General features: G+C 48.1%; 1 protein-coding gene across 1 annotated transcript in view; it reads right to left on the bottom strand.

The window, feature by feature from the left end:
* trps1 (trichorhinophalangeal syndrome I) overlaps positions 1-17,204 on the bottom strand; it is a 99,610-nt gene that overhangs the window by 47,445 nt on the left and 34,961 nt on the right. The window contains 2 exon segments of the mRNA XM_048230143.1: positions 10,130-10,529; positions 10,631-10,909. Coding sequence (XP_048086100.1) covers positions 10,130-10,529; positions 10,631-10,909 — 679 coding nt within the window.

The raw sequence follows: 17,204 nt of genomic DNA, 5'->3' as shown, positions 1-17,204 counted from the left end.
CTGTCTGACAAGCCTTCCCAGGAGAGGCGCAGCAAAGCTGGCCTGCCTCTTCGTCTGTCTGCCTGCTGCGTGAAGCTACTGTGGGCAAAATGGCCGTCCTGCAAGTCCTCTCCGACAATCTACTGTTGTGCAGAGAGGGGAGAAAATACACTGAGGTAACATGATCCAAGCCAGTGCTATAGAGTTACAACTTCTGGATCTATAGAAGCCTGTGACTTATTAGCAGCTAGAAAACAAAACAATCTTGGGAACTGTTCCTCGACGTGAACTCTCCCCTTCCCTCCTCACCCCCGATGTCTCCCCCAAGGCCAACTGGAGATTCCTCCTGGTGTGACAGATACATCTTGCATGTCATCACATTGGCCATCAAGTAACTAAGAGCACCCTAACCAACAACAACATAATTTATTGAAATTGCCATGGAGTACACTTGATGGAAGCCTTCAATCACTCTTCGTGGCCATAAAAGAACCGTATTTTCTGACTTTTTAATGTCAAGTTGGGATAGAGGTCTCCCCAGCATCCTGTGTTATAATAGAGGGAGACCTTGAGTCAAGCCACGGCCATCTGTTTGACCTTCCTGGAATCTAGTGCTGCTCAGGGTTGGAGAGGGTGAACAGATATGAAGAGATGGATAAAATGATAAGGAAAAAAACAATGACAAAATAAGTTAATACAATATGAACATGGAGAAATTAAGACAGACATATGTTAGGTATGTGTGAAGAGAATGTGTGTGTGTGTGTGTGTGTGTGTGTGTGTGTGTGAGAGAGAGAGAGAGAGAGAGAGAGAGAGAGAGAGAGAGAGAGAGAGAGAGAGAGAGAGGGCTACTTGAGGATGACAAAGACACTTTAGCTTCCGACTGGCCAGCATCTCTGGTGCAGAGGGATTATCTGATCCTGCCATCTGTAAATGTCATTGCTAATGACCCATCCTCAGATTATTAGTGATCAGCAAAAAAACAGGATTTATCCTGCTCTTTCCCCCGCCATATCAGAGCGCAAGGCCTTCTGGACGATTACTCAGCTGTGCAGAAATGTATTAGCATGATATTCTTCCCCAGGCTAAAAAGTTACTGCTACAGACGGCACAGAGAGAGAAAAAAACACTGGGTAAGTGAAGGGCAAAAAAACATTTTTGAAGAAAAAGATTCCCGCAGTAATGTGATACTGTACTGTCACTACAACATACAATGTAGCTTATCAAGGCAGCTGGCACTAAATATAATTCGAGTCAACATGCGGAAATGTAAACTATGGCAGAGCAAATGAACTTCAGCGTCGATCTGCGCCGAGTTGACGTGTTGTTTACCGCCGCCCGCCTCCACTTCACTGCGGCTCATTTAGATTGTTCACATTTGGAGCGGCACGCCAAAGCCAGAGGCCTCTCTGAATTATTTGTGTGTTGAGGGTTAAGGACTTTTACGCTCGTTTGTGAAAACAACCTGAAAAGGAGGGGCGAGAAAAAGAGGAGGACTTTTTTTCCCCTTCGTTTGTCTTGACATATGGTCTTACGTGAACCTAGGACTGGGTGAGGAGCCCCTCTAGGCCTGATTACAGGCGGCTCTCTTTCTCTCTCACACACACACACACACACACACACACACACACACACACACACACACACACACACACACACACACACATACAAAGTGAGAACAGTTTCTCCAGGCCCAAAACAGCATGGCCATTGACATGAAAGCCGTCTCTATTGCCGTCAAAGCCAGTGGAAAGAATCTGCACAGGAAAGAGTGTGACAAAGCATTTCCCCAGTTCAGGATAAAATAGATGTGTTGTCGTTTGGGACCTGGTCGGAATGTTGCCCATGCTGTGTGTGTGTGTGTGTGTGTGTGTGTGTGTGTGTGTGTGTGTGTGTGTGTGTGTGTGTGTTGGAAGGGGGTACTTCTTTAAAGTTGGTCGTCAATGCGCTATAGCTGTCTAACTGTTTGTTTAGCGTGAATGTGCCAGAGAACTCCTTAATCCCCAAGCTATTGAAACTTTTTCTTGAAAAGTCATACGTACATGGTACCACCTGTTTTTCAGACTCTTTCATGCAAATAACAAGGGTGCATCTCACGAACAAAAGTCAAGGTGAAAGGTTTCGAAGCCGATGAGCTGAGGCAGTCATTTTGAACGTGCCGTTTGGATAGGGGTTGTCCCTTGCTATCTGATCCACCTTGCCCTTATCTGCCATTTTCATCACTTCGAGATGCCAGAGCAAAGCGAAATCTCAGTGGCTTTTTTTTTGACAGAACAGCATTTCATAATGAATGTCATTCAGCATGATGTGGCGCAGCACAGGCCCACATCTTTATTGGGCCAAAATGCTGATTTTGTTCATTCTGAGAGCGTAGAATGGGTGGAGTAGGTGCAGAGGGAGGGAGGGTGATGAGTGGTGTGGGGTAGGATTAGCGGAGTGTGGCTCTCCACGTTGCAGATGGGGACAGACATTCAACCTGATGTGGTTTTTGGGAGGGGGGCAGGGGGGTGCAATTAATTAGTACCGTGGGAGTGGGGTAAAGCAGAAGAACAGATGCCAGCAGCGTAGCTCACCTGCTACCCTGTGGAGTGGGGCTTTTTTCGGTCTTGGCTGTCCATCTCCCCTCACACACACACATGCACGCACGCACACACACACACACACACACAGATGCATGCACGCACACTCGTCCGGCTGAGGAAGGGCCAGTGGGGTCCTGTGGGAGGTCGCCTTCCACCGCTTGGCATGTGGAGCCGTGGCTGCTTGCGTCAGCATGAATAGCATGAATCACCGGCCGAGCGTCTCGCGTAAACAAGCAGCAGAAGTCAGCACACCTTTGAACAGGCACACAAACTAACAACATGCTTACACAATCAGTGAAACATACACAAACACTCACACCCAAGATATATAAACACACACACACATGCACACACACACACACACACACACACACACAGAAAATACTGGCACACTCAGAAATACACACACACAAACACACACACTCGACTCTGGTTTTTGCATCTCTCTAGGGGTGGATGCCATCTGTCTGGCTGGTCTACAGCTGAGCGCAGTCTCACCTGTGCCAGCTTTCCCCTGCTCCAGACCCACACACACACACACACACCCCACCAGCCCCACCACCCCAACCACACTAACCCACCTCCCAGTGTGTGCTCTCTGCCACGTCAACAGGGGCGCTGCCCTGCTCTGCCCTGCTACTGGGACATTGGGCGCCCATAATCCCCTGCCATTCATACCCTGGAATGACGGATGGCCTCTGCCACCGCTGTCGTTCGGAGGCTCGGCGCTCTCACAATGGGGGAGTTTTCTGCCGCGCCACCGGCCTCCATGGCTAATACTCAGCTGGCTCGACCGGTTCTGCTCCATCAACAAAACTTGGTGCGGGGAGAATTACTCTGCTCTGTCAGTCTGCAGCTGTTCTCTCTCTCTCTCTCTCTCTCTCTCTTCCTCTCTCTATCCTTCTCTCCGCCCATGTGTCCATCCGTTTCCACAGGCCCAGAGTCTTCAACTCTTAACGGAGTCTCCATCCGTGCTATGGTGCGCAGCTCGAAGCTCCGTAATTACGCATTCGTTTGTTTTGAAGCACAGCTGGTTCTTGTTTGTGTGTTTGCTTAACGCCCCGCTCTCACTGTCCCACCGTTCCCCCACCAACTCACTTCTCTTGCTGTCATCACAAAAAAAAAAAGCCTCCTTCCCTTCGCTCAGCTCCATCCCCCTCCCCGACTCCATCCCCCACCCCCACTCCACCCACTCCACCACGCCGCTACAAACTCTTTCCCTGCTAATTACCCTCCTCCACTCCTACAGTCAGACTATGTGCCACTGCTTCTTCCCTCCCCTCATTATTAATCCTGTCTCCACCAGTGTCATACCTGCAGGCAAATTCATCTTCTATTCGACAAAATTAGCTGCTGTGGAGTTTTAGACGAGTGATGGCCTCAGCAGGGACATAAGCGTTGTGCACCAACTCCCACTTCTAACTCTCCTCCGGTGTCCAATCAGAGGTTACCTCAGGTTACCTGAACTCTGCCTAACCTGCCACAGAAGGAGAGCTCATCCTTTTCACAACACTCCCAACGTACAAATACGTGCAAATAATTACAAACAAACAAACAAGCAAACAAACAAAAAAGACAGATAAACAATTAGAGGAAATAAAGAGGATGGCTAATGATGAGACATGGGCAGCCTTGGTGTATGAAACGACCACACAAGCAGCTGCATGGGTCTACCAGATCATCAAAACAAAAAGAGGCCAGGGAGTGTGTGTGTGTGTGTGTGTGTGTGTGTGTGTGTGTGTGTGTGTGTGTGCGTGTGTGCGTATTTGCTTGCTTGCGTATGCAGGTGTGTAAAATAGGGGAGATCAACAAAGGCATCAACACAGGTGCGGGTGAATAGCGTGTTAAAGAGCTGCCCATATGTGTGGGCTTCCTCGAGTGCCCCGCGGACGCAGCTCGGCCCTTGTTCCCCTCTCGTGAGCCCTCTCTGGGAAAACACACTCCTTCTGCACCAGCCAATTAGAAAACTTTGGAGAACAATTGACAAGACTTGCTCTCTGTGTCCCTGTTCTCCTGCTCCTCAAGGCTTCATGTTACTGAGGTAAGGGACAAGGGAATTATTGACTGTGCTATGCCTATGCTCTTTTTTGTCTAGGCTTGTTGGAAATAATGAAAAGAGTAGAGTGATATATATATATAAATAAAGTTATATATATATATATATATATATATAAATAAAGTTATATATATATATATATAAAGTAAATGAATAAAGGGAGTTGTGTAGAAGGATGGCCTTAGGGCTGTATTTTGAGAGCAGATCAGGATGTGCTTGAGAGATTGGTAGGAGCCTCTGATGTTACCCGGTGGAATACTCCGCTGAAGTTTTTCTTTTCCTCAAAAAAGTGCTTGGAGAGCGAATTCGCTTCTCTACCTGGACGCGGGAGACATTTCACGCTTCAAAGTAGTTCTCCAACTTTGGGGATGAGAGTCTCAGAAACCTTTTTCACTTGCGTAAATGAGCTCGTTAATAACACTACCTTTGGAGATGTTGGGTGCCTTACAATCACTGCCTAAATGCCTTAAAAAAGGATAAAAAAGAAAAGAACGGTGCGACAACACACACACAGGCCCACACACACTCCACAGACACACACACACACACACAGGCCCACACACACTCCACAGACACACACACACACACACAGGCCCACACACACTCCACAGACACACACACACACACACAGGCCCACACACACCCACAGACACACACACACACACACACAGGCCCACACACACTCCACAGACACACACACACACATACAGGCCCACACACACTCCACAGACACACACACACACATACAGGCCCACACACACTCCACAGACACACACACACACACAGATGTACTGTAGATGCTCCACAGATGGCTAACGTGCACTCAGCGGGAACACACATTTGTGGGCAATTAATGTGCCTAAAAAGTTAGTCAGAAAAAAAATCGGTGAAAGTGAGGGTACGGACAGCAGCGGGGACAACTGGAGTCGCTACACTTTTCATTTTCAAAACACGCGTCACTCCGTGATAGCCTTGTTTTGGCCTGCTGTGGGTAATTACAGATCAGTAGCGTAGCATGCCTCAGAGGACACCCCCCCCCCCCCACTTCTGACTGACCTCCCCCCGGGGTACAAACGGCTTGGATGTCGCAGGCTGGTCCGCTCCTAATTAGCGCCGACACCTTGGCTGGTAACGGGTCGCTGGTGTCAGAGTGTTGCGGAGGCCTCCAACCCTCTCGAGCCCTCATTGGTCTGCAGGGAGAGGAGGTCGGGGTGGGGTGGGGTGTGTGTGGGGGTTGGTGGGAACCACCATGGTGCTCATCATGGCATGACGGAAAGGAAAATGAAGGGAGAAAAAAAGGGGAAAAAACAAGAAAAAGAAATGTGCTAGTGCGTGTCGCTTATCTGACTAAAGCTCTGTGAGTGATAGGCAGTTATGGCCATCTGTGGAGATAAACGGTCCCAGTGCAGCCGTAAGGGTGAATGGGCTGTGCTTGAAACATAATGGATAGCATGGAGATTGCTGGTCATATTCACTCCTCCATACACACAGACACAAGCACACACACACACACACACACACACACACACACACACACACACACACACAAACCATGACCTAGCTCACACCAACCGTGCAACTGCCTGTGCGTGTTGCCATGACGAACCCTTCATTATGTATCTGAGAGGTATTCAGGAAAGTGAGCTAGGGTAGGGGTGGTGTGTGTGTGTGTGTGTGTGTGTGTGGGGGTGTCCACTCAAAGGGCCAAGGGTCAGTGTATCCACTCCCTCCTGTGTCAGTGTATCCACTCCCTCCCTGCTAAAACATCTCTAGCGCTGAGATTAGCGGGATATCTTGTGATATTCGATCGCAACATGTGACATTGTCTTATCTCTGGATGGTGAAGAGAAGAGAAGGGGGGGTATCTTGTTGCAGAGGGGAGCGAGATTGAAAAAAAAAAGAAAAAAGAAACTAAAAAAAAGAAACAAAAACATGGCACGCTAAACCAGGCAGAACGGAGGCCGTAATGAGTACAGTGGCATAACCAAAACATAATTAAAAGCCAATGAACTCCTTCTATAATGAAGCACGCTTCGGGGACGGATAAGTAAATGAGTTTCCTTGAGCTGCTAAGACAGGAGTTGAGTGATCTCCGAGAAAGGAAAAAAAAAAAAAACGCGGTTAATTGCTCGCTGGCTGGTATGCGCTGCGAAAACGGGCGACTCTGTCGAATCTCTGGTGAGTGGAGCAAATGGCGGCGAGTTGTAGGACTTGGCGGCGCTCGCTGTCCTCTTTCAGGTTTCCCGGCGCACGGGCGCGCTCCTCCCTTGCTCGCTTGCTCGTTGTATAATGGGCGGCCCGATGACTCATGCGCTAAGTCATGGTAACTTTAAAAATATTGTGACAGACCATGGAGCCCTTCTGAGCCCCATTAAGCCCTCGCCATCACGAAAAAAGGGAGCGAGAGAAACCGAGAGGGAAAGAGAGAGAGAGAGAGAGAGAGAGAGAGAGGGACAGAGAGGGTGAGAGAGAAAGAAAGACGAAGGCGATGAAAAAAAAATCTGATTCAACGTTTCCTGAAGGTTAGCAGCTCGCAATCTCCTCCTCCCGCCCCCCCTGCCCCAGGCCCAGCTTCACTTCTTTCACACACTCTCTCTCTCTCACACACACACACACACAATCACACACACGCTCGCTTGCCGACACGCCTCGGCCCTAATGACTAAACCACAGCGCGGGGGCCACACCCAGCCTCCAGCCTCCTGCCAACCCGCTCCCACAGCCATCCAAGAGGACTGGAGGAGTAGAGAGAAAAAACACCCCCAAAAAACAAAATGGAGAGATCGCAGAAGGAAAGAGGGAGGGAGGATGGAGAAGAGGAGGGATAAAGGGCGAGGAGGAGGTGGGGGGGGTTGTGGGTGGTAGAAGACTGGAGTCCTGCACGGAAAGTGATTATTCATACATGCAAACTGTGATCAAACAAGAGGGACAGAGAGGAATAGAGAGAGAGAGAGAGAGAGAGAGAGAGAGAGAGGGGAAAAATGGAGCGAAAAGGGGGATTTAGAAAGCAAATGAATCCAATGTCGTCCGCTGCCAACGTTCCTTACATCACACAGTGATACATTCTGGACTCAGAGGAAGGAGGGCATTCCCACGGGAGAAAGCAGCCGATCTCGGGATGAGAGAGAGAGAGAGGGATCGAGGTATTGACTGAATGGTGGGGGGAACGGATGGCGAGAGGAACGGGAGGAAATGATGTCAGAGCTCGTTGGCACGGCCCTTCCCTCGCCTGCTCTCACTCTCTCTTCGACAGGGACTCTGTCTGCCAGACACAAGATCAAAGGCAGCCTCTGTGAGCTTTTTTTTTTTTCACGAGGACATAAATATACAGAATGTGTTGCAAGCACGGCCCACTCCCCCACCCACCCCACACACACACACACACACACACACACACACACACACACACACACACACACACACACCCCCCCACACACCCCACAGCCAGAATCAGGGCTAAAGTATACACAATTGCAATGACCTTGAGACTTTTCTCTTCACAATTCACCTCCTCCATTGAAGGCATTTTTAAATGGAGGCCGGCGCTGTCAAAAACGTCAGATGGCGAGCGGCGCTTACACAGAGGCTCCTTTGTGGAACACATGTTTTTTTTGCATGGGGGTGTCACGCCCATCAAAAGCCGCCTCTCCCTCAGCCATGCCATTCCTCAGCAGGCAGCACCTAGGAGCGTCTTAAAATAGCCTCTGCCGTTCCGCTTATCGCTCTGACACTTTAAACACACCAAGCTTGCGTGAGTGGGGAGTGTGTGTGTGTGTGTGTGTGTGTTTGTGTGTCTGCATGTGTGTGTGTGTGTGTATGCGTGTGGCTATTTATAAACTCACAAACCTGACTTAATGAGGCCAATAGACATCCTGTAGCAGACTCTTATATTATCCTTGGGATGCAGTAGCCACTCTGAGACTGCAAAGGGATGCACTGCCTGATCAAATGGCTAACAAGAACAACACACATACACACACGCGTGCACGGACACAGAAATATAAATATTTACATAGGCAGTCACACAGATGTATTCATCCAGACATACACACATTCCATCACACTCTAAATGCAACCACTCTCCTATCCCATCCATCCATCCATCCATCCATCCATCCATCCATCCATCCATCCATCCATTCATCCATCCATCCATCCCCACACACAAACACACACACACACACACACACACACACACAGACACACAAAGGTCTCCATCTATAGAACTGACAGCGTGTCAACTTGACCACTCAAGTGGAGTGATGGTGGAGCAGGGGGGCCTGTAAGTGTAAGTCTGCTGTCGTGCTGTTGGCGGCCATCGCTGCGAGCAGTGCTCTGGGGGGGGAAGTAAAAAAAAGCCTGTCAAGCCGGCCAGCCTGTCCAGCGGGCGTTCAGCTCCGTCCAACGGCCTCCTTATTTATGACCTCGACCTGCCCGGCGCTAATGTGCGCTGAAAGGCAGCGGGTGACGCGACGCACCGCGCCACCACTCGGCTTGAACGGCGCTGTGTTCCATCAACACGCCGACGCGTATCTGGCCGAAAAAAAGACGGAGAGAGAGGGGAAAAAAAGACGGGAGGGAGCCCCTGGAGAGAGACCGCGTTGGCCTGCGCTGCCTGAGAAGAAGAAGAAGAAGAAAAAGAAGAAGAAGAAGTAGAAGGCGGCGGCCAAAGGAGGCCTGTGAAAGCGTTCAACCCTGCTGGGCTCGGTGAGCAGTGGGCCGCGGCCCGAGGAGGGCGTTTTTATAGTCAGGTCTTATCTGGAGGCGAGAGGCAGCAACGGTGGCCATCACCACAGAGGTTGAGTAGAGTGCTTACAGAGAAGCAGTTGTTGTTATTGCTGCTACTGTTGTTGTTGTTGTTGTCGCTGCTACTGTTGCTGTTGTTGCTGCTGCTACTGGTGTTGTTGCTATCGCTACTGTTGTTGTTGTTGTTGTTGTTGTTGGTGTTGTTGTTTTTACTTGGGCTGCTACTACTTCTCACAGAAACACAAAGCCTTTTCATGGCTCATCATAAGAAACTTGACCAACTTGACAGAACTTGCTTCTGTATTGTTAAAGCAAAGACGAGTTTTACATTTACTTGTACTGCAAGCCCAGACTGATCTGATAAAAAAACACATAGGCACACACACACACACACACACACACACACACACACACACACACACACGGATAGGTAGATACACATCTAAGGCCCTGACAAACATGGAGTCAGACAATGAAAAGAGGGACAGCGAGCTGCTGCCAAATAATTGATACCACTGGACTGGAGCCTGCTGTTTCATCAGTGCCGCTCAAGCCTGTCTGTCTTGGCTCATCATCACCTCAAGCTGTTCATACACTTCATCAACTAATACAGAAGCTGAAGGGGCATCAAGATTACAAAAACAGAACGAGGAAAAAGAAAAGTAAAGAAAACTTTTTCAAATGAGAGACAGGCACAGAGAAAGGGAGAGAGGAGGGTGGGTGGAATAGAATAGAGGGTATGAATGGCCATGTTTGGCTTACTCACCCGAAGAAGTGACTGGGACTCCTCCTTGGAGCTCTTGACCTCTGTGGTGCCACCGCTGGAGTACTGCTGCGTCCCGTGACCTCCGCTCTTGTCCCCTCCTCCACCTCCTCCAGACGGGGTCTGGGACTGCAGGAAGCCCTTAGCGTCAGCGCTCAGGCTGAACACCAGCCCTGGCGAGTCCCTGAGCACGGCCGCCGCCGCTGCTGCTGCCGCTTTCTGCTGCTGCTCGTGCTGATGCTGCTGCTGCTGTTGGGCGGCGACGGCGTTGAGCAGGCCTAGCGCCCCCTGGGGGAGCTGCGAGGGGCTGCCACGCAGGATCTCCCGCGCCCGCTCCTTGGGCACCCACACCAGGCTCTGCACCTGGTCCCCGGCGCTGACCGGGAGGGCAGGGCGGTAGCGGCTGGGCGGGCCGAAGGGCTGGCCAGTGCCTCGGCCCAGCCTGCCTCCCTCCCTCCTCCCCTCCTCCTCAGGCCTCCTTCAGCGGGATCAGGGCTCCTTCGCCGGGCTTCGCTCTTGACGCCGGCCTCGGTGCCGGGGCCCGACTCGGCGGGCCGGCCCTCGGGCGGCGCCAGGCTGTAGAGCTTGAGGTCGCCCTTGCTCTCCTCCTTGATGCTGAGGGTGGAGGGCGCCGAGCAGCCGTTGGTGGGCGCGCCGCTGGCACTGGCGCCGCCGGGCTGGGCCGGGTCCGGGCAGTGCGCCGTGTTGAAGTGCTCCAGCAGGGCCGACGTGTCCGCCGCCGTGAAGCTGCAGTGACGGCACTTGCAGCAGCCGTGGACCCTCCTGTCGAGAGAGGAACACAAAAAGAACAGAGAAGTGAGTGAGGAGAACGGAACTGATCCGATCAGAACACAACGGAACAGAACCAAGCAGGGAACATTAGAACTGGATGCACCGCCAATAATCACATGACATAAACAGCTGGTTCTCCCAGATCTCAAGTGTACAATCATTATAACATATGTAAAATGCTCCTATTACAGTATACTACCCCTACTCTCCATGAAATTACCTGCTGGAATTGTAGAGTTAGCCTTCTAGCTAGTATTACACACATGAACCTAAAATAATACAATATAATCAGACCAGTGGAGATATATACTTCCACTCCTACTTGGACTACCCCAAAAGCCATTCAAACCTTTGAGGCAGCGAATAATAATCAAAGGTGATAAAAATGATAGAATAAAAGGTGATAAAAATACAGAATTACTTCTTTAATCAGTCTGTGCAGACTGTGCAGAGTGTAGAGCAATCTTATTATACAATTTAAATAGAAATGGTACTGGCAGACAAAATGCTGCACTCAAATAAAAATAAATAAATGCATAAATAACTGTTCACAGCTGCAGTGTGAAACAAAAAAAACCTCAAGCCGATGGCAATCTCTTCACTGCCTCATCTCATAAGTAATCAAGCTGACAGTGAGCATCGAAATGTGATGCTAAAATGCAGACTCATCATGGAATCCTTTTTTGTTTGTGTTTTCTTTTTTTTGCATCTGCAGACATATATTCCAACTTTAAGTATGTGGCTATGCATTTATGGAGGGAATAAATCCCATGGAGGGGTCGTAAAACTCCTGATGGAGACCTTGGAAAAGGGAAAAAAGAGAGAGAGAGAGAGAGAGAGAGTGAGAGAGAGTGAGAGAAAAAGTTGAGGCGCAGAAAAATCACAAGCCCAGAGCGAAGAGTGGAGGTAAGGGAAGGCTGTGGTGGTGGTGGTGGTGGTGGTGATGCACGGCCCTGGCGAAATCCGCATCTGATTTACTGGAACACAAATGACTTAATGTTTTTACAGAAACATAAAACCCGGCAATGGGTGCCACAGCTCACAGACTGGCAGTCCGGACGAAGGCAAACAAAAAGATGATTTCCACTGGCAATGGCCTCCGTGAGTTTGTGTGTGTGTGTGTGTGTGCGTGTGTGTGTGTGTGTGTGTGGGCGTGAGAGGGAGAGAGAAAGAGACAGAGGGAGAGGGAGTGAGTGCATGTGTGTGGAAGTGTAAGAGAAGGGGAGAAAATAAGTGAGAGCATGCTTGCTTATACAAGATTTATGTGGCTCCATGAGAGAATTTGTGTGTGTGTGTGTGTGTGTGTATCTGAGTGTGTGTTGCCATGTTCCCATAGCCACTGTGTGTGCCAAGTAAATGTGTGTGTATGTGTGTGTGTGTGTGTGTCAGTAGCCTGTGTGCAGAGTAATTAGGCTAAAAGCCTCACAGATGCACCACAGTGGATGAGTAGCCTTGTGTGTAACTCCAGCCATGCTGCCCAGCATTATCACATGGGCCCAGCAGAGGCCTCTGCCTCACTCCAACTCAACAACTGTGTGTGTGTGTGTGTGTGTGTGTGTGTGTGTGTGTGTGTGTGATGTGGTGTATGTTTACAAAGATGTGAGTGTAGTATGTGTGGGTGTGTGTGTGTGTGTGTGTATGTGTGTGTGTGTGTGTGTGTGTGTGTGTGTGTGTGTGTGTGTGTGTGTACGCGCGTGTATATGTGTGTGGCTGAGTGGGTGTTCTGTGCTTATTTTATCGGCTAATTATGTATGTTCATAATTTATCCAAGTAAAGAGGGGGTTTATGTAAATCCAGCCCAGTCCATGAGGTTTTGATGAGTGTCCGTTGGCTGATACAGATAACTTGTAGGATAATGAGGGATTCTGGGGCTGAATAGGGGTGAGACTAAAAACAAAGGTACGGTGATATTATATATCCCCATCAACCAAAAATTAAGAATAGTAAATATAGAATTTGTAAAAAAACGAATTAATTCACATAGTAATTCTGTTTTTCCAGAGCATCACTACCCTCCACCCCCATATCTAGGAGTTCTTGATAGAGTAGTGACGATCATGACACGCAATTATAGTTAATTACCGTGAATACGACATTCCATCAAAATAGCCTATTTACATTTCCTGTCTGGGGTTAGAATGAACTGCACATTGTGTCTATTTTGTTTAATAGCATATCTATTCTTGTGCTGTGATATAACGATATTATATGAGAAAAATGCCATGCTAGCATCGAGCCATGAGTGTTGACCTGTGATTCCTACCTCCAGCAAACATATGACCTTGACCTTGTATGTGTATCTTATACATGCCACTGTGCTAGTATTCTTCTACTATATTTCTGAAGGTGAGGCATGTCATGCAGCAGTCATGGAGGTGAGAAAGCCTCAGGCCTGGTGTGAGGGAAACAGCGAGAGAGTTCTCTACATCATTCCAGCCCTGCCGCTGGCCTTCCCAGCATGCCGTTCAGCAATTTGTTTCCCACCTCCGGGAACAAACGGGAGCGGGGCAGGGAGGGGCTCATGGGGTGTCCGCTAGGTGTGCGGACTGTGGTGAGGTGCGTGTGCCCTAGTGGGTGGGTCGGATTATCGGCGGCACTGTTTACAATTTAAAGCAGAGTGTACTATGCAACCAGGTGCTCGTATGAATTAGGCCCCTGTCTGGAGTTATTTACACATGCGCATACACACACACACACACACACACACACACACACACACACACACACACACACACACACACACACACCATCACATGTCTGAAGCCCAGAAACACTGTATTCGCTGCACTTTCTACGCTGAACTCCACACAAAAATGATCAAACCACATGTCATTTTCGGAGCATTACCATGACTCAACTTGGCAGAGTTTTATTGACTTCATGGAAGTCAAACTGAACAATTCATGAGTTTGTCTTGCACTCATAGATGGAAATCCTGAAACCTTTTGTGGGCCAGCCAGAGAATGAGGCAGCTCGCACTAACGCCGGTTGGATGTTGCTCGGGAGGATGAACACTAAGGGTTGATCTTGACCTTCTTAGGGCTTCTCCTTCTACTCCTTTTTCTCTTCCTGAGTGAGCTAAAGTAACTACTACACACAGCTGCTTATATCTTCTCTCAAACAAAACAAAGACTCCCTCTTAGGAGAATAATAAAAAAAAAAAAAAAAAAGAAAAAAAAATTCTAAAGCACGCGGCTCCAACATAAATTGCATGCCTCTGTCGACCTCGCCGACAGCAAACACAAATATTTAGGCCGACCCTCGAGACCCACACCCCCTTCGCCCCGACGTGGATCCCTCCGCAGCCTCTGATCTGAGCTAGAGGCCGCAGCCTCTCAGCGGTCAGCTCCAGTGACCAGTGGCTCGGCTAACACAGAGCCTGAGAGCTGGGAGAACTCTTACAATACTACTGTGCAGATTACTCACATTTTTTTTGTAAGAACCTTGATATAACTTCTATACAGAAAAATATGCAAAAACCTAAAACGCAAGTTTGAGGTAGTTTCCATCCCTTCACAAAAACATGCAGAGGAACTGCTGTAATATAGTCCTGCACCATTTTTGAAAGATTCTGGGCTTTCTGGAAAAGAGTTTCAAAGGAATAATTTTTATGACTTTTTTGTGAGTCTTCTTATTCCAACAAATATTTAAAGGGGTAATAAGTTGTCAGCAACACTTGGAGGAAGTAGTCATGCATTGTTCAGTGGAGTGTCTGAGACAAAGTATTAGGCAGTAGTTTGGACGCTCTGTGTGTGTGTGTGTGTGTGTGTGTGTGTGTGTGTGTGTGTGTGTGTGTGTGTGTGTGTGTGTGCATGTGTGTGTTGCTGTGTGTGCAGAGCATTGCAGTGTTCCGCTATCAGATAACGCACAAGAGAGAATATCAAAATTCACATTGCAGCAGAGATAAAATTTAATTACCCCATAGTTCTCTCCACTGCACAAAAAACTTAACTACTTAAGAAAATACACACAAACACACACACAACACACACACACACACACACACACACACACACACACACAATGCGCCAGGCCCTTTAATTAAGTTGCGCTGGTTTTGTCGCTGGGGGAGCCCAATCCTCCCTTTAATCCTCCTAACTGTCATGTGTGTGTGTGTTCACTTTATTCACAATTAGATCAGTGCCGATAAAGATCACAAAATAGCTGGCGCAGTCTTCTCACCCACGGTTTCAAACAATGGATGTGAACGTCCACTGGGGATTCCGGCGATTGAGGTCTGAGTCGACAATTTCCATCAATTTACTCGTCTTTATTATTTCTGCAAATCCTTCACATCCCACTGTAATTCGAACAGCTGTTCCACAAAGAATGCAAACATCAAACTTTAAACTGAGATTGATGACTTTTGTCGAGCAAGTTAGGACTGGAAATACATCAAGGATGTAAAGGGCAAAATAAATAATTTGATAAAACACAATTTCAATGATCTTTCAATGAAAGAGACCCCTGGAGGAACTCATTTTAAATTGACATGTTGATTTTAGCAGTTGCTATCAGCCAAGTACATGTGGCTACCTGTAAGAGTGCAAGGTTAGATCTGCATTAACACCAATGCAAAGATCTCAGTTGCATACACACTTCTCTTAAATTTGAATAAGCATATATGAACATACATCTTCTTGATGGTCAAATAATAACTTTAGTTAATCCACGGTAATACTATTTAAATGTAAATATCAGTGTGTATGTGTGTGTGTGTGTGTGTGTGTGTGTGTGTGTGTGTGTGTGTGTGTGTACGTGCGTGCCGGCACATGCATGTGTGCATGCATTCAACTTAACCAAACAATCAAGTTAGATGCTGTTTACAGCACTATTCTGCTTTAATCTCTCAAACTGCTTCTGCTAGCAAAAACATTTTTGTCCATCTGAGAAACTCTTATTGATTTCGTCTGAACCAAGCTCCCAACCGCTCCACCAAGGCAAGTGAGAGATGAAGAGAGTCTCCAAACCAATATCAGTGGCAGAGTGCCAACGAGACATTTCAGCGCCAGCCTAGTGACATGAAAGCTTGTTAGCTATGCACCCGGGCACACGATCAATACCTTCACCTGGGTCTGAACGACACTAAGAGTATGGGGGCACGTCAATTACCCCGCCCCTCCCCCCCCACCACCACCCCACACACACACACCCCATAACACATGCACCCTTTCTCCTGGAGATTCAAAGAATTACTGGAAACTTCCCCGTAAAGGCTTTGCCTATGCCAAGCCTGACTGCCTGCAACTGACCAGCTGGTGGAGCTGGACTGAAAAGAGCTGGGGAGAGCAGGTGAGGTGGGGTGGGGTGGGGTGGGTAGTGGGGCAGTGAGATTGATGGGGTGCATATGGCCTCCATAAACTGCTACTAGCATGATACAAAGAGACAGAGATAAGGTGATTATCTGGAGAGATAACCCGTCACAGAAAAAGCTGACAGCCATTACAGATAGGTAGTAGGCTGTACAATACAGTTCACCAACATCTGTGCATCTGTCTCACACACACACACACACACACACACACACACACACACACACACACACACAATCTTTATCACATGAAGCTGGGCCTTATGCACTTGGTATAGATTGCGGAGGCTTAGCGGAACAAGTCATTCACAAGTCCACAATTGAAAAAGAAAAAACACCAGCAACAGCATCTTAAACACGACAACCACAGCAACTCCCTTACACACTCTTCCCAACAGGTTAGACAGAAAACTTTATTATAGAATGTGTTCAAACTAGATTTCTCTCTCTCTCTCTCTCACACACACACACACACACACACACACACACACACACACACACACACACACACACACACACACACACACAAACAAGAGCAAGTTTTACGTCTATTCTCTCCTCCACACTAGATGCCCTAAGCACTTTATTCAAAAGCACATACCACACGCACACACACACAAACTCTGATTTAGCCAGGGAAACAGAGGCAGTTGGCCTCCATCTAAAATAACTAGCCTTAGGCTCCAAAGCATGATGTCTACTAAAATTTGAATAAAAGAAACAGCACCACAATGTACCTGTCCAGTTTCTGCTCTTAAACACTCATGCACCAGCATTACAAGGGCCAAGAAAAATAGCAGCACCTTTTAACTATTTTTTTTTATTTCCATAATTGCTCACGTTTCCTTATTACAATACTGAATACGCAAAAAAGAAGAACTGCATCTTCAATCAAGGTGAAAGCCTTGTTCCGGAAATCCTAAAAATAATCTAATGCAGGCTTTGCCAGCGGAGTGATCTGACATCAATTGCACA

The sequence above is a fragment of the Alosa alosa genome, chromosome 20 (assembly GCF_017589495.1).
Source record: "Alosa alosa isolate M-15738 ecotype Scorff River chromosome 20, AALO_Geno_1.1, whole genome shotgun sequence".
NCBI classification, from domain to species: Eukaryota; Metazoa; Chordata; class Actinopteri; order Clupeiformes; family Clupeidae; genus Alosa; species Alosa alosa.
The sequence above is the reverse complement of the archived record's forward strand: the minus strand, read 5'-3'. Positions and strand labels throughout refer to the sequence as shown.